Consider the following 25511-nt stretch of genomic DNA (forward strand, 5'->3'; position numbering starts at 1 on the left):
TGAGTGCAGAGGCCTCTTTTTGCTGTCTGTATGGATTTTGTGGTCACAACCTCATTGCACCCCTAGAGCCTAATGGTTTAACATTTTGTGGGGAGCACAACTTTCCCTTTGTTGCTATAGTTTATACATGAGCAGTGACCAGCTCCGTGTTGTAGCTCCCACCCTTTCCAGTCATGTGATCCCAATAGTGGCCGATAAAAGGGCAACCATTTGGAAGTTTTAGCAAGTAGAATTCTTAATGAATCAGATGAAAGTGAGTGTAGGACTGGGGATGAGGAGGATATTTTGTAGTAGCTTAATGCACAAAATGTCTTAATGCCCTTAGCATATTGCTAATGGGTAAGTGCAGAGGGGCTCTTGTCTTTGTCTGGATAAATGTTGAGGTCACACCCTCAATGCATTCCCTTCTAAAGGTTTGAAATGTAATGGTGAGCACAACGTTTCCTTTTCCTGCTATAACCCATAGCAGCCTGTGGGTAACTTGACTGTATTGAGAGGTACTTTGTAAGAATCAGGTTCCTAGTCTTTTTCCCAGGCACCACAGAGGGTAGGCTCCAGCGGTAAAGCAGGTGTATCTACCTATATGTGAATCATTGGTTGGAACACCTTGGGTAGGGGGATACAGTTTTTGGCGCAATGTATAGACAGCAGATGTAACTGGACCACTTTTGCATTGGCGTCTGTAGATAACTCACCAGTTGGGATAAGATATATGGCGGCCACTAGAGCGGGTACTCAGAGAACGAATGTTTTAGGCAAACAGTTATGTGCTGCTGGGTTGATTATATATACAGGATGCCCTGTTCTTATTCTATTCTTGCAGAAATGAACTTCATTCTTTTTTTACTTTCGTGGGCCAAATGTCACGCCAGTGCAAGATGATATTTAACCAGACGTCCATCTTGAACTTATTAAAGGAGGAGAAGTATGACATTGCGGTGATAGATTCTTTCAATCCCTGCTCCTTTCTGGTATCTGAGAAGTTAGGTTTCCCCATCATTGCTACTCACCCATTAGCACTTAGGAGTTCCTGGCATACAGGTATTTCCAGCCTGCTGTCCTATATGCCAGTGGCTCACTCCCAACTGACCGACCACATGGACTTCTTTAAACGGGTGAAGAATGTTTTTGCATACATTGGCTCAGTTGTCGTGGAGAGCAAAATTCACTCATTATTTGATGATGTTATTGAGGAACATTTCCCAGCAGGTTCTAGACCAACCTTTGTGGAACTCTACAAGAAAACATCTCTCTGGATGTATAATACAGACTTTACCATTGAGTTTCCCCACCCCCTTCTTCCACATGTTCTGTATATTGGAGGTCTATTGACAAAACCAGCACAGCCTGTCTCACAGGTGAGTGTTCTGTATGGCTTTGGTCTCCGTGTATTTTTCTTATCTCTGTAATTTTACTTCTAAACCTTATTTGAAGGTTTCTGGTGCATGTGATCCTTCACAACCCTGTGGAAATGGGCAGAAAGGGCCATAAACCATATCCTGTGGATTTTATTCACTTGAATGGAAAACCCATTACACTCTAAAATCTAAAACACAATTTTTTTAGCCTATAACAAAGGATTTGAATGTTTCCTACTCTAGTAAAACAGAGTTACTAGAGGCAGAGAACTCTACATGAACCTTCAGCCTAAGCTATCTAAAGGTGGCTATACACGTAAAGATATGCTTGCCTGGGGAGGTCGCCAAGCAATCGGATCTTCTCCCGATATCCTCACCTACGGGTGGGCAATATCGGGGGAATTTAGGCTAATTCGGTCTTTTGGCCCTGGGGCCAAACGATCGAATTAAAAAGGCTGGAATAGGCGCAGTCGGTTTGGGGACCGCATCAATGAGCCAGTGTGGTCCCCGATCCCGATCGTTGTTTCCCCTACACGGGCCGATAAGCTGCCGAATTGGTCCAAGGGACTGATACCGGCAGCTACAATCTGCCCATGTATGGGCACCTTAATCCTCTCTTCCAAAGGATAGTTGGCCTTAGGCCTTATCTTTCAAGAGATGTGCCAAACCAGACATACATAGTATTTGTCCCAGTTTTACTATCCTCTAGAACAGGGATCCTCAACCTTTTATACCCGTGAGCCACATTCAAATGGAAAAAGTGTTGGAGAGCAACACAAGCATGGACAAAATTTCCTGGGGTGCCAAATAAGGGCTGTTATTGGCTATTTGGTAGCCCCTATATTGACTGGCAGCCTACAGGAGGCTCTGTTTGGCTTTACCCTGGCTTTTTATTCAACCAAAACTTGCCTCCAAGCCAGAAATTCAAAAATAAGCCCCTGCTTTGAGGCCACTGGGAGCAACATCCAAGGGGTTGGTGAACAACATGTTGCTCACGAACCACTGGTTGGGGATCACTGCTCTAGAACATTAAAGGGAAGACAATGTTTTCCATGGTTATGAATAATGGAAAAAAGTAGGGTAGACCAAGTATTGAAGAACTAAGGATAACCCCATGGAACATATCATATCAGGCGATCTCCATATAAAGATATGTTTGGTCTTACCATTTTAATTGGTCTGCAGCAAGTTAACCAATGAAAGGCAAGACCAGATTATTTGCAATGAGTATCTGGTGCACAATAATAAGATACATTTTTAGTAGTAAGTAATTATAATCTTGACAAAACCTTTACATCTGGATGAGTTACCAAGACGCTACTTTAAATGGGCCAAACGGACATGCATTGTGCAATGTGGCCATACTATTGGATTCAATCACCTGGGCCAATGGCCTGAATGGCTGGATCTGATAGCAATTGGTCCTGCAGGAACACATCTGGCAATTGTTTGATTGGGGGTGACAGTTACACTATTATGTATAAGCTTGCACAGAAACTGCAAATATCTCTGTAAAAAGCACAGATATTTTTGCTTGTTTGTTTTTCAGGAATTGGAACATTTTATCTCTCAGTCAGGGGAGCACGGGTTTATCATTGTGGCATTTGGCTCCATGATGGCGTCCTCTCCTTACACTGAGTTTGTGAAGGAAATGAACGACGGTTTTGCAAAAATCCCGCAAAAAGTCATCTGGAGATACCGAATATCAGAGTGGCCGAAAGAACTACAGTTGGCCCCAAATGTGAAAATAATGGATTGGATTCCTCAGAATGATCTCCTGGGTACAAACTTCCATTTCTTTTTTTTTTTTGTTTACCTACATGGGATGGTTTTATACATTATAGGTCTTCTATTTTGAGGGGATGGTTATTCATATTTAATGACAGATAAAGCTAAATATTGTGTTGCTTAGTTGCTATTAAGATATATGACTGTTGGGGGGACTCATTGTTTTGTTTTTCTGAACACAATTCACGACAGGACACCCCAAGGCTCGTCTTCTGGTCACTCACGGAGGGATAAACAGCGTGCAGGAAGCTATCTATCACGGGGTACCTATGGTGGCAATACCACTCTTTGGAGATCAGTTTGACAATGCAGTACGGATAAAGGCAAAACATCTGGGAACATTTATTCCAAAAGATCAACTCAAGGCTGAAAAATTTGCAGACGCTATTAGGCATGTAATAGAAGATAAAAGGTATTTCACCTTCCTTTAAACTAAATTATAATTGATTTACCCAACTCATTAACCACAGGTATTGGTGCAGAGCTCAAGATATAAACAGCAAACAATGGTTTTTATAGTGGTCTCCTAAAGACATGATAGCATCATATAATGCATGTATATACTTCAAATTAATTGTATAGAGCATATAAATGCTTCAAGTTCATCATATATTGCATTCAAACACTTCAACTGCAGCTAAACCAATGCAGTGGCACACTGTATTTGTCCTGTCATTTTCTTATATACATATAAAGTTCATAAATAAGGTTCATAAATGACCCCCTTAGATGTCGTGGGCTTTGATCTAAACAAATATATCTGGAGGAATGGCCTTGAATATGTAGCAGTAGATTACGCTTGTACCCCAGGATATTCGGGCACTATTACTCCATGTAGGGGCAGAACACTGTCATTCACCTTAGGGCAGGGATCCCCAACCTTTCTTACTCGTGAGCCACAGTCTAATGTAAAAAGTCTTGGGGAGCAACACAAGCACCATAAAAGTTCATGGAGGAGCCAAATAAGGGCTGTGATTGGCTATTAGGGCCTCTATGCACACTATCAGCTTACAGGGGCTTTATTTGGTAGGAAATCTTGTTTTTATTCAACCAAAACTTGCCCCCAAGTCAGGAATTCAAAAATAACTACCGGGTTTGGGGGCACTGAGAGCAACATCCAAGGGGTTGGGGAGCAACATGTTGCCCCCGAGCCACTGGTTGGGGATCACTGCCTTAGATAATACTACCATACCCACCACTTTCAATTTCAGCAGCTTTAGAATGCCCAAGGGACAATGAAAATCTTTTTCATGGCACATCTCATGATCTTTGAGGGAGACATTTGGTTTTGCTATAAATGTTATCATAATCCTTCAGGTTAGTGCTTCCTGAATGACCCTAATGTATCCTTCAACAAACATTTAGACCAAAGGGTAACAAACTGTGGGGCTGTCACCTCTAGGGGACCCAAATTAGTAGATATGGGCCAACCCTGAAGGCCACTTTGGTTACATTTGGAGGAGAATGCTTATTTGCTCTACTAGGTGTAAGCTAATAAAGCAGTTTGAAGCTTGTTCTTTAGTCTACGGAGTAGATTAATCACAATAAATTCCATTTATACCTACAGCTACAAGAAATCTATAGAGCGCTTAAACGTGATACAGAGGTCACAGCCTTTTCCCAAGGAGCAGCAAATAGTGCGATGGGTGGAGCATATTGTAACAGTGGGAGGAGCCAATCACCTTATTCCATACTCCTACCAGCAACCCCTCTATCAGCAGTATCTTCTGGACGTCATTTTATTTGTGTGTGTGTGTTTCATTGGGGCCTGTTACCTTACTGTGAAGGTACTGAGGCTATTCATCCAAAGGCTTTGTTCTGTCAGAAAGGTAAAACAAAGTTGAAGGTATTTTAGTGGATTTTTAAAGGTTTTAACTTTATTTTTAAATTATTGATAGAAAAAACTGCATATAGCTTGTGTCAAAAATGTTAGAATATGAAAAATAATGTTTTAGGACAAATATGTATTGTGCCTAACAATGCTGGTTGTAGCAATAAAATATCCAAAAAGCTCTACCACTGCATGTTCATTAGGTTCTAATACAAACCTAGATCGGTTCCATTTATCCCCCTGTGCACCAATGATTCTTCTTAACCAGGGGGTCCCATATGTACTTTTGTTTTCAAGCTCAGTAAAGTACAGGATGTTCTCATATACATTTCTCTTCCCTTTTTTATTGTATACCCAACACATCTCTACCGTGAGTAAAATTAATCTTCCATTCTAACTAAATTGTTAAACCATTACCTGATTAAGCTTGTGGTGTAGATATTGTTCCTTATCACCTCAGCTATACCATGGGATCGTAAGAACAACACGCTCCTTGGATTTATTCAAATACAAGTCAGCTTGTATTTGTGGTGGTGACTTACAGACATTGATATCCTGGTCAACCTATGGCCCCTGCAATAACAACAAGTCTCTTTCCATCTTGCTCTAGCAGCCTTGAAGAAGCAGTATTCCCTCTAGTTTAACATGAATCTTGCTCCCTTCCCATTGTTCTGCTGATCGGCTGCTGGGGGGGGGGTCACTCCAACTTGCAGCGCAGCAGTAAAGTGTAACTGAAGTTTATCAGAGCACAGGTCACATGGCTGTGGCACCCTGGGAAAAGAAGAATATGGCTAGCTCCATGGGAAACGTCAAAATTAAATATTAATTATGGAGAAGCTCTATTAACTGATGGGTTTTGAAAAAAACATGTTTTCCCATGACAGTATTGCTTTAAGAAAGAAAGGTGTAACCAATCAGTGACTTGAGGGGGTGCCATATGGGACATACCTGTAACTGTTCAGTTAGTTTGTGAGCTCACAGGTCAGATTCAAAAGCAAACTAACTGAACAGTTATCTGCTCACTCCAGCCTTTATAGATTACATTTTTGCCTAACTATCCTGAAAATTTTTTTTCATTTTTTCACCCTATATGGCTAAACTCGGATGTAAGGAATTTAATAGGAATAAAGAAGAATTAGGAAGAATAAAAGAATGAATTCTATCTGTCATATTTTTGCAGGGGAATCTGGACAAACTGGAATCTGGACTGGCTGATGAGATTCAGTATAATTATTATAATAATTGATAAATATAGAGTTATGCATTACCCACTGAAATATATGTACCCACTTACACCCTAATGAATCTAAATTAGTCAAACCCTTGATAGAGTAGGTGCCTGGTACAATGTGCATGGATGCAAGGTTGCCCTGGGATTTACAACTGCATGGAGGGAGGGTTATTCCAGCTCTCCATTTCCCTGTTGCACCTACACATTCAATTGACCTGCACCTAATGAACTGCATGCTAATGGCATACTGATATTTCTCTGCTCAGTTCTAAACAGACTATCATTACAACATAAACCTTTTTGGATTATATGAATTTTCCTTTGACAGTAGCCAGTCGGTCTAAATCAGTGATTCCCAACCAGTGGCTCGTGAGCAACATGTTGCTCCCCAACCCCTTGGTTATTGCTCTCAGTGGCATCAAAGCAGGAGCTTCTTTATGAATTTCTGGCTTGGGGGCAAGTTTTGGTTACATAAAAACCCAGTGTAATTGCCAAACAGAGCCTTCTATAGGCTGCGAGTCCAAGGGCTACCAAATAGCCAATCTTAGCTCTCAATGGCACCTCCAGGAACTTTTATGATGCTTGTGTTGGGGGTTGGGGATCCCTGGTCTAAATGAACAGCAGGTTGTAGTGTTGTTTGATATTTATTATATAAGCAGTTGAAAAACTGCTAATAACTTATTTTCTTATTTGCAAGATATCAAGAGGTTTGAGGCCCATTACACTGTAGCCATTCTTTCTGGACGGGGATGTGAAGAGACAAACTGATGACAGATTGCATAGAAGGATTGTTAGAGTTGTTCAGACACAAAGTGCAAGATTTTCAACTTACATCATCCATCCTCAACTCTATGGTTAGAGAGCAGGAAGACCCCACTGCAGACAAAGAAGCAGAAAGCCCATGTGGAATTTGAACTGATTTTGCAGTTTCAGACTAGTATAAGCTTCTATTGCTCTCTTGCTTATCTAACCACATCCTTTTTTAAAAACCAACTACAGCCCTTTTGTAGAGTTAAGATAATTGGGACAATCAAAAACAGCAATGAATAGTCTTTCAGAAGTACAACTGCAGCAGATCAGTCTCCTGTATTTTCCCATAGCCTCTACATAGACACCCTTAAACAGTACTAGCTCTTCTGTGTTAAAATATACATATATTGTGGGTTCCTATATTTTCTTAAATAATAATGAAACCTTTGACTCTAGTAGAGGAGGCAGTCTAATTAGCTTATCACCTGGTTGTCTGGTCCAAACAATAGGAGTTATCCCTAATTTAGAAAACAAAGGCGCTGGTCTGGGAAAGGTCACACCTAAACCCTAATTAACGTTAAGAAAGGGTCAAGTACCCTTGAATCCTTGTTGATGCATAACCTGTTAGTCAGGGAGGACAGTTTTGGTGGAGATGCAGATATGAAGACTGGAATATCCATAATGGTGGACGGGTAACTTACTGTAGTTAACTGGTATATGCTAGAATCATTTAAATGGACCAATCAGGAGAGACTTCTAAAAAGTTGTAGAAGACACCCATCTCTCCTTTATGTAAGTTGGCTTTATTAGGGCACAGGTACACACAGGGCCAGAAGGGGAGTGACCACCGTACCAGAGGGAATCCAGACATCAAACCATAGGAAAGGTACTGTATAGGCTGTGTGATCCTCTAGAGTTAAGGTTCCACAGAGTGTGTTTATAAGGTGAGGTGTGGGATATTATTATTTAGGTGGCTATTTAGGTTGGTGGGTTTCACGTTAGTGTGTTTAGTTAAGTTAGTGTGTATACTTGTAGTGTATTCTAGTATATTTGTTTTGTATGACTTTCTTGTGTTTATTGTTGTCTCTTGTTTTATGTGTTTTATCTACTTTATGATTTATGTTTATGGAAATATTTGTTTCCAAACAATATAAAATCATTTTTTACATTTATTGGTTGGTGATCTCTTTGCCACATTATATTATATTATAGTTTAATAATCTTACAATACCCTTATGAAACAAAGTATTAGCAGGAAAACTGGCCCTTGTGTGCTTGGGGAATTAGAATGATGAATGCATTCCAGTTGGCAGCTGCCCCTTACCAGGTAATGATTGCACATTTTGTAAATAAAGATGCCTCGTGTACTCAAAACTTACAATGATTATATATGCAGTCAGCCATTACATGTATCACCTTTTCTGATTGGTAATAGTAAAAGGGAATATTATCCTCTATTATGTAAAAGGTGACGGGGTCATTGCAGTCAAACTCTCCAGTATTAAGGTTGATTTATACTCAGTAGAGATCAGTTTAGTTAGTAAGTGTTTCTCTGTTAAACTCTGCAGCACATACAAGAGGAACATATAAGTACTCTGACACTTGGTTCCATTCCCTGGAAGAATGGCTGCAGGAAGGAAGAGCCTTATCCTCTGCTTGTTGGTGCAACACTTTGTCCTGCTGCAAGGAGCCAAGATCCTGACAGTATGCCTTGCAGGTAAGACATTAATGGGGTTATGTAAAAAGGCACTAAGTTTGCCCAGGAGTAACAACCCATAGCAACCAATCAGCAGGAAGCATTTACTGGTCACCTATTTAAAGCAAACATCTTATTGGTTGCTATAGGTTACTGCTGCTGGGAAAACTTATTACTGCCCCTTTATTATATATGGGGGCAAGATCATACATTAGGTATTAATATTGTACACTATCTGTTTATGGGTTTTTAAGAATCTGCTCTGGTTTCTTTGCAGGGGTGTTACTGCCCCATGATACCTAGAATACATGGGAATCCAGGGGCATAAGATATTGTGTGAAGTGTAGTTTGAAAGGGGTTTAGCAATGAAGACCATGTGGTGGGGATAGAGAAAGCTGAGTAGTAGTAGGCCCATAAGCTTTTAGTTACACTCCTGCTGATCTTGCTTGGATAGAAGAAATCAGCTGTTTTTAAAAAAAAAAGTTGTACATATTTAATAATGGGGAACTCCGACCATAATTTGTTAAAGAGTCCCACACAGCACAGAAACCCCTAATATACCACTGTATATATCAATATATCACTGTAATCTGTTCCTTTAAAAGTATGAATAAATATCATTTTTATATGCTGAAATCCAGCTGCAAAACAATTCTTCTCTTTCTGCATCATTCAAAATCCTGGCAGGGGAGGAGGGACTAAAACACTGATGTTACAAATTGTAACAACTTCTCCACAGCTTACAGACAGCATGCAGGAACTACATAACCCACAATGCATTGCACCGTGATGTTCCTTTCCTTATTGACATCACGTGTGCAGGGAATTGTGGGATTGGGAGGATGCAGGCTGAAGGCAGGCTGAGGGCAGGCGACTACTGTTACATTTTATTTGAGTCACAAAGTAGTCAGCCAGATCAGCAGGGGAACAGGGGGTGGGGCTTAGGGAACTGTTCCAAACCATATTATTACATTAAACATCATCAAAAGGCTGCATATTTTTAAACTGAAAAGTGCAAAGTTGCATGCAATCATGATAAAGGCTGATTATTTTAATGGGATAAAATTCCAAAATTCCAAAATACTCCATAAAATCACATATTTGGGAAAATGCAGTAGCTGTGGGGATGCTGGGTAAGGAATAATATCTTGGTTGGGTCTATGTGGCATTGAGCTATTTGTAGGAGGGTTGATGTTCTGCTGTGGGCAGATTGGTAATGGAGTGCTCAGATTAGCAGAGTGCAGAGTAAAGGTCCCCATACACGGTAAGATCCGCTCGCTTGGCGAGATCGCCAAGCGAGCGGATCTTCCCCCGATATCCCCACCTACGGGTGGGTGATATCGGGGAGCTTGAAGTTAAAAAAAAAAATAATCCGATCGTTTGGCCCTGGGGCCAAACGACCGGATTATGTAGGCGGCAATGGGGCAGTCGGTTCGTAGCGCATAGTTTCCTGAGCAGCATTACATGCCAAGTTTTTCTAGGCCGTGGGCCAGTTATCTGCCATTTCATGTTTGGGGGGCAGATTATTATTATATACTGATGTCAACAAAGAGGTCTATGGACATCATGGGCATGAAGGGGGCCTAAAGAAATATCCCTTCTGACTTGCATGCCTCCAGTTGGACAGCCCTGCTCTGCAGTGACACTTGGTGAGATATATCATTCAGTCTGTAGGGCACTAAATGGCACATTATTCACCCCTTTAAAATGGGACACAATTTATACCTTGATCCTGCCTGGCAATTCTAATGAACGGCTGAAAAAACTGTTCTGCTGGGTGTTTGGCTATTCCTTTGGTCATCTGGTTACTTTCTATCAGTGCAAAATCTTTTAGGCTGGATATTGAATGTGTATCTCTGCTTTTAACTGGGTAAAGTGGCTTTTTTTAGTTCAACTCAACTATTCAGTTGACCTGAACAAGCTGCTTGGATTGGAAGGCAAGCAATCCTGTTTAATAGTCACAGAATAAAAACTTCTGATGCTTTCAGGTGGAAGCCATTATCTGTGGATGGATGAAATCTCCCGTATTCTTCACAACAACGGCCATGAAGTAACAATGTTCCGGCAGACTGCAGATAATTTCCTACCAGGTATGTATATTTAGGAATTACTATGAATAATTTCTTGTTAAAACTGTAATTACTGCAGATACTGGGGCTCATTTACCAATGCATCGCAGCGCTGTAATAGTCGCAGAGGCAAAACTTTTGCCCTGCGCATAAGCATATTTAATAGTATAGTGCAAACACGGTCGCTTAAAGTTTCATGCGCTAGTGTTGACGCAAACTGCTGCGCCATCAGCGCCGGATTTCAATTCCAGGCGGCCCAAGGCCGCCCCCCCGTGCGCATGCGTAAACATCTCCACCAAGCCGATGCAAGCGCCCATGCGCGGCCATTTAAACTACCATCCGGAGCAGTGGGAAGAAGTCCCTATTGCTCCGTATGGCCGCAAAATGTTAAAACTTCGCTGCGGCGGGGCGGCATGCCGCCCCTAAAATTGTGCCGCCCTAGGCCCGGGCCTTTGTGGCCTCGCCACAAATCCGGGCCTGTGCGCCATACAAACATGCACATATGATGACGCAAAACTTGTCATAAATGATGTGCTTTTTTATTAATGCTCTAATAAAACCACACCAACTACATGCTCCCTAACTTAACAACATAGTCAGTTGGTGTTTAAATGGAAAAAAGATATGAAAGACTCCATCACATTAACAAGGAAAACTGCCTTTACAGATAAGGACAAAGTTAAAAAAAAGGGTAAATGTTATTAAAACATTGTAAACAAATTAACAATTATATTTTTATAATAATGCTAATTGCATATGTAGCCCACTTTATCTTTACTTGTGGCACTACCTGCTGATCTTTCACTATACTTGGCGCTTTCAGAGATCCTGAGCCCCGCTTACTTTTTGGAACAGCTGTTACTTTATACTTTGGCGTGCCTCCACCCAGAATAGGGATAGAATGAACTATAACTCCCCTCCTGGGACCTACTACTGTACTGCAGTGTGAGGACTCCCAGCACTCCTGGCACCTTGCCCCCTCCCTGGGGTAGTTGCTTACCAGGCAGGTGGATCCTCCAGATATGCAGAGACAGGACACTGGATTGATGTTTAACCAGTGGAACTTATTTATTGTACAGTTGTATCAGACAGACAGATTATGCACAGGAGCAATGAGGCAGTCAGGGTATACTCCCTCTTCCTTAAGAGACCCTCTCTCCACGAGATATTAGCAGTACTACACGCCAGATGATTCCCTTTAGGGGTCCCCTCCGGTACTTCTCGCCGGAAGCCCCTCTCTAGGGCACTTCCCGGTACTCCCGCCAAGCGGACACCCCCTCAGCAGACCTCACCCCGGTACTTCCACTTAAATACCCCTGGATTAGGCAAATCTCCTATACTTAGCACTTTATACCCTGACTCCAGCTATGAATGCTGGTGGATCTTAATCCATTAAACCTCCTGTCGGGGCCACGCTGCCCAACTAGATAACCTGTCTCCCACTCCTAGAGTGGTCTATAACAACTCTCTAACTGTCTAATGCTAACCTGTGGTATACCTCTTATCCAAGAGGGGTCCCAGGCTGAAAGACCTGAAGGCACATGGCTGCACAGCCTTATATACTGTGTGCACCCTGTGGCCTAACTATTGAACTGCAGGGAAGCTAAATCCCTGTTAACCCTTATAGTGCCAAACCACCCAAGGTGTCCCACTACTAAAGTGTTACCCTCCCTGGGGCCTATCCTGGGGGCAACCAACCTAGGGGACCCAAATTTTGGGGAACCCTACATTCTCCCCCCACAAGAAAAATGTCACCTCCCGGCTGACATACCTTTAACCAAAACATTTACATTTTACCCACACATTACTTATACCAAAATCACTTCTTCCACGGTCCCTCACGATGTCTGCGCAGAAACCTGTATACCTAGGGAAGGAAACAGTAAATACAATTTTACCTTTCCCACCACCCTCAAAGTCTTGGTATAAGTCCCAGAGAGTCTTTGTCCCTGTAAGGAACTTTACACATACTCAGAAATGCACAGGACAATTATCTCTCAATAAACAAAAACTTTTATTAAACTGCTCCTTTACTACTCCCTCCTCCTCCTTGAGGGAGTCCTTACCCCCGGGTGATCACCACCTCCTGGGGTCTTCCACCAACGGGTGGGGATGCTTTAAACTGGGCAGCTCCAGCCGGCAGCTGTAGGACCCTCCATGGGTCAGAACTCGGTGAGGCAATTCCCTCCAACTGAAATGACTCCCTCTCTTGGGAGAGTGGTAGGTAGTCCATACCCCCACTAACAGAACAGACAGATATCAACTTACTGAATGTTCCCCTCACACGAGGCAAGTGAAACGCCGCTTGACATCCTCATAGGGGATATAGTACCTAGGATGCGGCTTTTCCACCATGTGGCCACTCCAGTACGGCCGGTCACATGTTGCGCACAGGGCCCCGGAGTGCTTCATAGACCCGAAGGATTCGGCTTCGCAGCCGCCACAGAGGGGCACCATCCAGTGCAGGGTGTCGTGCACCTTCATTTCTGCGAAGCTGCCGGCCCAGATGTACCGCCGACCGGTGTCCTCCATCCGCACCGCCGGTTTCCTTGAGGGTTTGGGCAGCGTTGGGGATCCGTACCCCGATGACACAGGTTTGCTTAAGTTAGGCATGCTGATGGTTCGCTCCCCAAAATGGCCGCGGTGACGTCACCGGCCAAGTCGCGCCCACTCTGTTTGGCGCACTTTTCCAGCCACTCGGTTGGCTAATCACTCTATGGGGTGGCTCCAACAATCAGGAATGTTCTGCCTCCTCCCCCTCACGGGGCCTCCCACGGAATTTCCCGGGTCTGTTTGGCGCCACAGTCCTGCAATCTGATTGGCCCAGAGCAACTCCTCTGCTCTTTTGGCGCCAATTATCCCTCCCTGGATACAGATTCAGGGTGCCCAAAATTTAATCCAGACGGAGGTCAGGCTTTCCACTTCAGACTAGGCCCAAATGCTGTTATGGCCCTTCTGCACTGTTCCTGCTGTTCTTTTGCTGCTGTTTCGAAATCTCAGCAGTGCCTCCAAATGTAGCCCACTTTATCTTTACTTGTGGCACTACCTGCTGATCTTTCACTATACTTGGCGCTTTCAGAGATCCTGAGCCCCGCTTACTTTGGGGAACAGCTGTTACTTTATACTTTGGCGTGCCTCCACCCAGAATAGGGATAGAATGAACTATAACTCCCCTCCTGGGACCTACTACTGTACTGCAGTGTGAGGACTCCCAGCACTCCTGGCACCTTGCCCCCTCCCTGGGGTAGTTGCTTACCAGGCAGGTGGATCCTCCAGATATGCAGAGACAGGACACTGGATTGATGTTTAACCAGTGGAACTTATTTATTGTACAGTTGTATCAGACAGACAGATTATGCACAGGAGCAATGAGGCAGTCAGGGTATACTCCCTCTTCCTTAAGAGACCCTCTCTCCACGAGATATTAGCAGTACTACACGCCAGATGATTCCCTTTAGGGGTCCCCTCCGGTACTTCTCGCCGGAAGCCCCTCTCTAGGGCACTTCCCGGTACTCCCGCCAAGCGGACACCCCCTCAGCAGACCTCACCCCGGTACTTCCACTTAGATACCCCTGGATTAGGCAAATCTCCTATACTTAGCACTTTATACCCTGACTCCAGCTATGAGTGCTGGTGGATCTTAATCCATTAAACCTCCTGTCGGGGCCACGCTGCCCAACTAGATAACCTGTCTCCCACTCCTAGAGTGGTCTATAACAACTCTCTAACTGTCTAATGCTAACCTGTGGTATACCTCTTATCCAAGAGGGGTCCCAGGCTGAAAGACCTGAAGGCACATGGCTGCACAGCCTTATATACTGTGTGCACCCGGTGGCCTAACTATTGAACTGCAGGGAAGCTAAATCCCTGTTAACCCTTATAGTGCCAAACCACCCAAGGTGTCCCACTACTAAAGTGTTACCCTCCCTGGGGCCTATCCTGGGGGCAACCAACCTAGGGGACCCAAATTTTGGGGAACCCTACACATATCATAAATTAACATTAAAATGGTTTTATTAATGACATACCTAAATTAGTTTATTGTAGCGCAAATCTGCGAATATACTAGCACAAATGTTGAAGAACGCGCAGTCAGAAATACGCCACAAATGAACAGGTGTAAAGATTTCAATGCAGCCGTGCCTGCGCAAATCTGCCCCTATATATATATGCGCAAACAGCACATATATAGGCGCACTCACGCAAAAATTGGGCCCCTAGCCACACCCCCAAAAAACATGTAGTTGTTTGCGACATTATTGCCCAGTATTTGCAACATGTGCATAAAAAGAACTGGCGGAAAAATAAATGAACCGAAGCAATGTAACGCCTATGCAATTGCGTGTGCCCACAAAATGGCGCATAATCATAATTGCGTCGGTTTGTGTGCTGCGATGCATTGATAAACGAGCCCCACTGTCTCTGGGGATGGGGGTTCTGGGAAAAAACTAAATTGGAGGTTTATTGGTCAGAAATAAATTAAGGGCACGAGGCTGCTGTACATGAAAACTCTCACTGATTAATGGGAAGAGCAGTTCCACATTTATACTGAAATCAATATTGTCCTCTTAGTGCCCTGCTTGAGTTCTCAGTATATCTCAGGCTCTTAAACAGTGGAAGTGACCTCCATGTCTGTATCATATTTAATAGACTGGAGAGCCGTATTCATTCTTCTATGTTTGGATCTCTGAGGTCATTATATAATATTCTCCAGTAAAAACCAAAATGATGGACAAGAAAAATTATTTTCTAAAATCCGTGAAAACCTATTGGTGCACTACTTGCTGTTACAGGGCTGGCATAAACAGAAACTACTGGGCCCAACAGCAAAATATGTTTAGTGATCCGTGTTTTGCATTCATATATTGAATCTTCTGTTGGGGCTCTGATGGGTACACTTACATTCCGGAACCCCAAAGCAGGTTAACTCTGCCTTCTATATGGTTTTACTGCTCCACCAGAACCCCATCTGGAAGTTAACTATAAAACGGCACTGCCCCTCATAGCCATGCAGGCCACCTCTGAATAATAGGTTTATTTGTATTTAGTTCCAAAGGTAACTATGTGACATGGCCACTGCTAGTCACTGATGTTTATCTTCCAGGTTACCGGACGCCTGATAGCCCTTACAGAGTGGTCATCTGGTCTATGGATGAGACTTCTCAGAAAGAATTTATTGCATTTTTTAAAGAGAACATGAAACTATCCTTTATGGGCGGGTGAGTTACAAATATGAACATCAGTTTAGGATCAAGTGTTCAACAAGTCCCTATGGCCAAACACAATATTTTGACAATAGCAAATTATTAATGAAAATTGCTTAAAATTCCTTACCCAATTTTGGGTCCTGCCTTGTACCAATATAATTAATAAATATACACCAGGCCTAGTAACCCATAGCAGCCAATGAGATCTTTTATTTTAATCAAGTGACCAATAAATGCTACATGTTGATTGGTCGATATAGGTTACTTTATTACTTTACTGGATTTTTTTGAGAAAGGGCAAGAGAAGGCCCAAAACGTTGCCTGGTCTTTGACCTGAATAAAAATTCACTTATTCACCTTTGCAAATGGAAGTGCTACGGCATCATTGATTCTAGGTCATTTTATTGACTCTCTTCCTGTCAGGTCCTAAGCTCAATATGAGATTGGGCACTTTGAGCAGGCAGGAAGCACTGGAGGTTACAACATCCCTACACTGGACCTCCATGCATCAAACTGGAATGCTCTTATTTGTGTAACCAGAAAGTTATAGTGATGGATACTGAGTATAGCAACTATACCATATGTATACAGTATATATAGCTAGGTCTGAGCTTCCTTTTATTGAAACATATGCACCAATTTGCCATAAAACATTTCTTCTTATGTTTTAAGCTGAAGGGAAAAAGTGTTGGGTATAACATTGCTTACTTGGAGTTTTTATTCACTGTAGCGAAGAATATCCTGATAATCACTAGTTAGCCTGTAGCATTGTTTTCTGTAGATAACTTACCAGTGAAGCTGACAGAGAAAGAATGTTCTAAGCCAGTGCTGTCCAACTTATGTGGTGCCGAGGGCCGGAATTTCTCTAGCATACATAGTGGAGGAACCAGTTTGACCACTCCCCTTTTAAACCACACCCACTTTAAATCACACCCATGTTATCACAAGAGCTTTTAAGACTATGCCCACATTAACAGTGGTAGTGCAGCATAAACCCAAATGGTTGGTGCTCATTGTGGGGATATCACCCTTCATTCATATGTGAAAAAATGATATTATGTCATATTAAGACACACCCTTACATCTATATGCCTCCTCCTCCCCTGTGGATAGCACAGCAACCCCCAGCTCATACTTACACACCTTAGGGACCATTTAATGGCTATATCCTGATGGAATTTAATCTTTTTTTCCAATCAACTTAACTATGTATTTTTTTATTTTATTTTATTGGTGTAGACATGACCTTTCTCTTCTGGATTTAATGGCCCACTTATCAAGCCAGTGCAAGATGATATTTAACCAGACGTCCATCATAAACTTATTAAAGGAGGAGAAGTATGATATTGCGGTGATAGATTCTTTCAATCCCTGCTCCTTTCTGGTGTCTGAGAAGTTAGGAATCCCCTTCATTGCTACTCACCCCTTTGCACTAAAAAATGCTTGGCATTCAGGAATACCGAACCAGCTGTCCTATGTGCCAGTGTTCCAAACCCAACTAACCGACCACATGGACTTCTTTGAACGGGTGAAGAATGTTCTTATGTACATTGGATCACGTGTAGAGGAGAGTAAAATTCACTCATTATTTGATGATGTTATTGAGGAACATTTCCCAGCAGGTTCTAGACCAACCTTTGTGGAACTCTACAAGAAAACTGCACTCTGGATGTATAATACAGACTTTACTTTTGAATTTTCTCATCCTTTTTTCCCAAATGTTCTGTACATTGGAGGCTTATTGGCAAAACCAGCAAATCCTGTCTCACAGGTGAGTGTTCTGTTTCTTCTTTTGTAATCCATACATTCAGTAATCCATACATTCAGTAATCCATACATTCAGTAATCCATACATTCAGTAATCCATACATTCAGTAATCCATACATTCAGTAATACAAACATTCAGTAATACATACATTCAGTAATCCATACATTCAGTAATCCATACATTCAGTAATACATACATTCAGTAATACATACATTCAGTAATACATACATTCAGTAATCCATACATTCAGTAATACATACATTCAGTAATCCATACATTCAGTAATACATACATTCAGTAATACATACATTCAGTAATACATACATTCAGTAATCCATACATTCAGTAATCCATACATTCAGTAATACATACATTCAGTAATCCATACATTCAGTAATCCATACATTCAGTAATACATACATTCAGTAATCCATACATTCAGTAATCCATACATTCAGTAATCCATACATTCAGTAATCCATACATTCAGTAATACATACATTCATTAATACATACATTCAGTAATACATACATTCAGTAATCCATACATTCAGTAATACAAACATTCAGTAATACATACATTCAGTAATCCATACATTCAGTAATCCATACATTCAGTAATACATACATTCAGTAATACATACATTCAGTAATACATACATTCAGTAATACATACATTCAGTAATACAAACATTCAGTAATACATACATTCAGTAATACATACATTCAGTAATCCATACATTCAGTAATCCATACATTCAGTAATCCATACATTCAGTAATACATACATTCAGTAATACATACATTCAGTAATCCATACATTCAGTAATACATACATTCAGTAATACATACATTCAGTAATCCATACATTCAGTAATCCATACATTCAGTAATACATACATTCAGTAATACATACATTCAGTAATCCATACATTCAGTAATACATACATTCAGTAATACATACATTCAGTAATCCATACATTCAGTAATACATACATTCAGTAATACATACATTCAATAATACATACATTCAGTAATACATACATTCAGTAATACATACATTCAGTAATCCATACATTCAGTAATACATACATTCAGTAATACATACATTCAGTAATACATACATTCAGTAATACATACATTCAGTAATACATACATTCAGTAATCCATACATTCAGTAATACATACATTCAGTAATACATACATTCAGTAATACATACATTCAGTAATCCATACATTCAGTAATCCATACATTCAGTAATACATACATTCAGTAATCCATACATTCAGTAATCCATACATTCAGTAATCCATACATTCAGTAATACATACATTCAATAATACATACATTCAGTAATACATACATTCAATAATACATACATTCAGTAATCCATACATTCAGTAATACATACATTCAGTAATCCATACATTCAGTAATACATACATTCAGTAATACATACATTCAGTAATACATACATTCAATAATACATACATTCAATAATACATACATTCAGTAATCCATACATTCAGTAATCCATACATTCAGTAATACATACATTCAGTAATCCATACATTCAGTAATACATACATTCAGTAATACATACATTCAATAATACATACATTCAGTAATCCATACATTCAGTAATACATACATTCAGTAATCCATACATTCAGTAATACATACATTCAGTAATACATACATTCAGTAATACATACATTCAGTAATCCATACATTCAGTAATACATACATTCAGTAATCCATACATTCAGTAATACATACATTCAGTAATACATACATTCAATAATACATACATTCAGTAATCCATACATTCAGTAATACATACATTCAATAATACATACATTCAGTAATACATACATTCAGTAATACATACATTCAGTAATACATACATTCAGTAATCCATACATTCAGTAATACATACATTCAGTATCATACATTCAATAATACATACATTCAGTAATACATACATTCAATAATACATACATTCAGTAATCCATACATTCAGTAATACATACATTCAGTAATCCATACATTCAGTAATACATACATTCAGTAATACATACATTCAATAATACATACATTCAGTAATCCATACATTCAGTAATACATACATTCAGTAATACATACATTCAATAATACATACATTCAGTAATACATACATTCAATAATACATACATTCAGTAATCCATACATTCAGTAATACATACATTCAGTAATCCATACATTCAGTAATACATACATTCAGTAATACATACATTCAATAATACATACATTCAGTAATCCATACATTCAGTAATACATACATTCAGTAATCCATACATTCAGTAATACATACATTCAGTAATACATACATTCAGTAATACATACATTCAGTAATCCATACATTCAGTAATCCATACATTCAGTAATCCATACATTCAGTAATACATACATTCAGTAATACATACATTCAGTAATACATACATTCAGTAATCCATACATTCAGTAATCCATACATTCAGTAATACATACATTCAATAATACATACATTCAGTAATACATACATTCAATAATACATACATTCAGTAATACATACATTCAGTAATACATACATTCAGTAATACATACATTCAGTAATCCATACATTCAGTAATCCATACATTCAGTAATACATACATTCAATAATACATACATTCAGTAATACATACATTCAATAATACATACATTCAGTAATCCATACATTCAATAATACATACATTCAGTAATACATACATTCAATAATACATACATTCAGTAATCCATACATTCAATAATACATACATTCAGTAATCCATACATTCAGTAATACATACATTCAGTAATACATACATTCAGTAATAATGTTGCTCATCCCCTATTTTATAAATGTAATTACGGTCATTTTGTAATATTCCCAATTTTTCCCAAATTTTTACACTGAAGCGAAACAGCAATGAGCAGTTTTCTACAACATTACATATTTGCTTTCATAAAAATACATTTCTAAAAATTAGCTTGGATTTGGTCCCCCATGTATTTGGGCTCTGTAGCTTCATGGAGAATGTGGCACTTCTCGTGGCCATCTGAAAATGGCGACTATCTGCCTTCTGCTGCTCCAATTCACTTAAATGGGAAATGCCTGAAATCTCTTGTACAGGAGCTTTTCACCATGAAACTCCTATTGTGCATAAACCATGCTGGCACAAACTCATAGGGGCACATTTACTAATCCACGAATCCGAATCCGAATGGGAAAAAATCGTATTGGAAAGGAAAATTTTGAGAGCGTGATCCCTTTATGAATACTGGCACCTCTTTAGTAATTTGCCAATTAGAACTGGGACCAATAAAATGGAAAAAAAAACAGTTTAATAAAAATTGTTTAAAATCTCTATTTTTATTAACCATTTTTCTCCCATTATCCTGTCCTACCTTGCTTACACCTGTATAAGTCTCATTTTTACTTGCACAGTGACTGTGTAGGAAGAGAAAATGTTTGGCTTCCAGAAAACTACATATAGTAGGCCAATGGACAGAGATTGTGCAATTCTGCATCTGGTACAGGTTTATGTATGCACTGCCACCTGCTGAAACTGGCCTCCATTTTATTTCTATTTTATGTTTTTGACAGGAATTGGAAGATTTTATCTCCCAGTCAGGAGAGCACGGGTTTATCATTGTGGCATTTGGCTCGATGGTATCTTCCAGTCCTTTCACTGAGTTTGTGAAGGAAATGAACGACGGTTTCGCAAAAATCCCACAAAAAGTCATCTGGAGATACCGAATATCAGAGTGGCCGAAAGAAGTGCAGTTGGCCCCAAATGTGAAAATAATGGATTGGATTTCTCAGAATGATCTCCTGGGTACAAACTTCCATTTCTTTTTGTATTATTTTGTGTTATATTATATATATTTAATATTTAGGGCTATAAAAATTGTCATTGTTTTGGTTTATACAGCTTGATGGGGTTTAAATGTAGCCACTAATCCCAAACCACTCACACAATGCAGCCCCCCACTAACAAATCAATTTGCTTTCACTGGAGCAGAGTGGGGATAATTAGTTTATATTTAATGACAGATAAAGCCAAATAATGTATTTGTTACTCATTATTAACGTGTGGGACTCATGTTTCATGACAGGACACCCCAAGGCTCGTCTTCTGGTCACTCACGGAGGGATAAACAGCGTGCAGGAAGCTATCTATCACGGGGTACCTATGGTGGCAATACCACTCTTTGGAGATCAGTTTGACAATGCAGTACGGATAAAAGCAAAACATTTGGGAACATTTATTCTGCCAGGTCAACTCAAGGCTGAAGATTTTGCAAATGCTATTAGGCATGTAATAGAAGATGAAAGGTATTTGACTATATTTTATAACTCATAACTCTGTTACTAACCACTACTGGTCCAATATTTGGCACCCCACAGTGAATTTAATTACTACATTCGACCCACAGGCAATTTGGCTAGCCTTCTCCGACAGAACGGTTGTGTTTGTCAGTACACCTGGATTTTATGCAACCAAAACCAGGCATTGGCTTGCAAGCAACTGGTTGGGAATCACTGGTTTTGTGGCTAGAGGCCCACTACTGCAATGAACTGATAGAATCAATGTAGCATACAATATAAATGTGGTTCAATTAGGACACTGTATTTGTTGTGTCATTTTTTGAAACTCCTTTATAAATTACCCCCTCAAAACTCATGGACTAAAATATCTGGTGGATGAGGGAGGGGTGAAGGTGTAATAGCAGTACAATAATAAACAGCTGTTAATACAGTTAGTTCCCCAGCATGGTCATAGTGAAGAACACCTGTAGGGATAGAACCAGAACATTTTTCTATGCACCTTAGATAGTATTACCATTTTATCTCAGCAGGAAGGTTCTGCTAGCAGCAGCTGATAGAAGTAATTGTAGGTTTAGGAGAGAAGATCATGGCTGACTTTCTCTTTAGGAGAGTCCCCTTTTATTCAATATTCTGCACAATAACTCTTTAAAAACACTTTTTGTGCCAAATAATGTAAAGGAAGCGACTGTGACATTTAGTTTTGTGTGTATCTTCTCTCAACAAAACATTTAATTTACTGCCTTCTGCTAGGACTTTGCTTTACACTAAAGTATCCCCCAACAAACATCTAGATAAACTGTGGGGTCAACATTAAAGGACACTTTGGTGACATTTGGGATCAATGCTTATTTGTTATACAGGTATGGGATCCCTTATCTGGAAACCCGTTATCCAGATTCAAAATTACGGAAAAGCCATCTCCCATAGACTTCATTATAAGCAAATGATTCTTATTTTTAAAAATTATTTCCTTTTTCTCTGTAATAATAAAACAGTACCTGTACTTGATCCCAACTAAGATATAATTACCCCTTATTGGGGGCAGAACAGCCCTATTGGGTTTATTTAATGGTTAAATGATTCCCTTTTCTCTGTAATAATAAAACAGTACCTGTACTTGATCCCAACTAAGATATAATTACCCCTTATTGGGGGCAGAACAGCCCTATTGGGTTTATTTCATGGTTAAATGATTCCCTTTTCTCTGTAATAATAAAACAGTACCTGTACTTGATCCCAACTAAGATATAATTACCCCTTATTGGGGGCAGAACAGCCCTATTGGGTTTATTTCATGGTTAAATGATTCCCTTTTCTCTGTAATAATAAAACAGTACCTGTACTTGATCCCAACTAAGATATAATTACCCCTTATTGGGGGCAGAACAGCCCTATTGGGTTTATTTCATGGTTAAATGATTCCCTTTTCTCTGTAATAATAAAACAGTACCTGTACTTGATCCCAACTAAGATATAATTACCCCTTATTGGGGGCAGAACAGCCCTATTGGGTTTATTTCATGGTTAAATGATTCCCTTTTCTCTGTAATAATAAAACAGTACCTGTACTTGATCCCAACTAAGATATAATTACCCCTTATTGGGGGCAGAACAGTCCTATTGGGTTTATTCAATATTTAAATGATTTTTAGCAGATCCAAATTACGGAAAGACCCCTTATCCAGAAAACCCCAGGTCCGAGCATTCTGGATAACAGGTCCCATACCTGTACTAGGCAGTCCTGGAAGCCAGGTCTGAAGGCCAGTAAGGGAGAGATCTGAGGAGAAAGCAAGGGATAGATATTTTTGCATGATTTTGATGGCTTAGGAAGACTTTGAATTCCTATTAAGTGCCAAAAAAATTAAAAAGCTCAAATATTAAACTTTTAATGCCCTTAAAAGCTTGGGAATTCATGTACAAGTTAATGAGAGCTGTATTAGGCAGAATGTAAGCGATTCTTCAATTTTTTTTTTTTTAGAATTTTTCAATTTCTTATGAGTTTGTAGACCCATTGAAAATAACGAATAGATTTGGAAGTTTGATTAGTAAGCCTCTTAGTATTCTACTTGTGATTTTTTTTAAATGATTCTGGGTATGAGCAGACACCATTGGTGCACATTCATACTGACATAGAGCAATATGCAAAAGTGACTTTTCTTAGTTTTATATTATCAGGTTAAATTATGTTTCAAATTTCCGCACTATTTATAAATATATCGCTGTGTTTTCTCAGATGATGTATGATAAGTTTATGCAGTAGGTTTCTCACATGAAATTCCATTTATACCTACAGCTACAAGAACTCAGCAATGCACTTCAGCCTGATACAGAGGTCACAGCCGTTTCCCAAGGAGCAGCAAATAGTGCGATGGGTGGAGCACATTGTAACAGTGGGAGGAGCCAATCACCTTATTCCATACTCCTACCAGCAACCCCTGTATCAGCAGTATCTTCTGGACGTCATTTTATTTGTGTGTGTGTGTTTCATTGGGGCCTGTTACCTTACTGTGAAGGTACTGAGGCTATTCATCCAAAGGCTTTGTTCTGTTGGAAAGCTAAAACAAAACTGAAGGTATTTTAGTGGATTTTTAAAGGTTTTAACTTTATTTTTAAGTTATTGATAGAAAAAACTGCATATAGCTTGTGTCAAAAATGTTAGAATTTGAAAAATAATGTTTTAGGACAAATATGTATTGTGCCTAACAATGATGGTTGTAGCAATAAAATATCCAAAAAGCTCTACCACTGCATGTTCCTTAGGTTCTAATACAAACCTAGATCGGTTCCATTTATCCCCCTGTGCACCAATGATTCTTCTTAACCAGGGGGTCCCATATGTACTTTTGTTTTCAAGCTCAGTAAAGTACAGGATGTTCTCATATACATTTCTCTTCCCTTTTTTATTGTATACCCAACACATCTCTACCGTGAGTAAAATTAATCTTCCATTCTAACTAAATTGTTAAACCATTACCTGATTAAGCTTGTGGTGTAGATATTGTTCCTTATCACCTCAGCTATACACCATGGGATCGTAGGAACAACACGCTCCTTGGATTTATTCAAATACAAGTCAGCTTGTATTTGTGGTGGTGACTTACAGACATTGATATCCTGGCCAACCTCTGGCCCCTGCAATAACAACAAGTCTCTTTCCATCTTGCTCTAGCAGCCTGTGTTAAAGAAGCAGTATTCCCTCTAGTTTAACATGAATCTTGCTCCCTTCCCATTGTTCTGCTGATCGGCTGCTGGGAGGGGGGGGGGGAAGGATATCACTCCAACTTGCAGCGCAGCAGTAAAGTGTGACTGAAGTTTATCAGAGCACAGGTCACATGGCTGTGAAACCCTGGGAAAAGAAGAATATGGCTAGCCCCATGGGAAACGTCAAAATTAAATATTAATTATGGAGGAGCTCTATTAACTGATGGGTTTTGAAAAA

The 25511-nt window shown here is 39.9% G+C and overlaps 3 protein-coding genes across 4 annotated transcripts in view; all 3 read left to right on the plus strand.

Moving 5' to 3' along the window:
* Positions 1-5398, plus strand: part of LOC100488328 (UDP-glucuronosyltransferase 3A1-like) — a 6441-nt gene extending 1043 nt beyond the window's left edge. Inside the window, exons 2-5 of the mRNA XM_031894610.1 lie at positions 824-1358; positions 2908-3139; positions 3339-3558; positions 4714-5398. Coding sequence (XP_031750470.1) covers positions 824-1358; positions 2908-3139; positions 3339-3558; positions 4714-4990 — 1264 coding nt within the window. The 3' untranslated portion in view covers positions 4991-5398. The remainder of the gene's footprint in view (positions 1-823; positions 1359-2907; positions 3140-3338; positions 3559-4713) is intronic.
* Positions 5399-7772: 2374 nt separating this feature from the next.
* ugt3a2 (UDP glycosyltransferase 3 family, polypeptide A2) lies at positions 7773-24955 on the plus strand. Of its 2 annotated transcripts, none has more exon segments than NM_001005027.3 (8): positions 7773-7844; positions 8527-8675; positions 10643-10744; positions 15828-15942; positions 17170-17701; positions 21347-21578; positions 21859-22078; positions 24366-24955. In NM_001005027.3, coding segments are annotated over 7 exon segments (1572 nt in total). In that variant the 5' UTR covers positions 7773-7844; positions 8527-8581; the 3' UTR covers positions 24643-24955.
* Positions 7779-25511, plus strand: part of LOC100488176 (UDP-glucuronosyltransferase 3A1-like) — a 34298-nt gene continuing 16565 nt past the window's right edge. The window contains exon 1 of the mRNA XM_031894602.1: positions 7779-7844. The gene's annotated coding sequence lies outside the window, so the exon portion shown is untranslated. The remainder of the gene's footprint in view (positions 7845-25511) is intronic.

This window comes from Xenopus tropicalis, chromosome 1, assembly GCF_000004195.4.
Source record: "Xenopus tropicalis strain Nigerian chromosome 1, UCB_Xtro_10.0, whole genome shotgun sequence".
In the NCBI taxonomy this organism is placed as follows: domain Eukaryota; kingdom Metazoa; phylum Chordata; class Amphibia; order Anura; family Pipidae; genus Xenopus; species Xenopus tropicalis.

Bases quoted from the DNA above. Each gene is read 5' to 3' on its own strand.
- ugt3a2 (XM_012959973.3), top strand. From the start codon at position 8,582: ATGGCTGCAGGAAGGAAGAGCCTTATCCTCTGCTTGTTGGTGCAACAC. The intron at 15,943-17,169 runs GTGAGTTACAAA...TTATTGGTGTAG, and splicing joins AAACTATCCTTTATGGGCGG to ACATGACCTTTCTCTTCTGG. The intron at 17,702-21,346 runs GTGAGTGTTCTG...TGTTTTTGACAG, and splicing joins CAGCAAATCCTGTCTCACAG to GAATTGGAAGATTTTATCTC.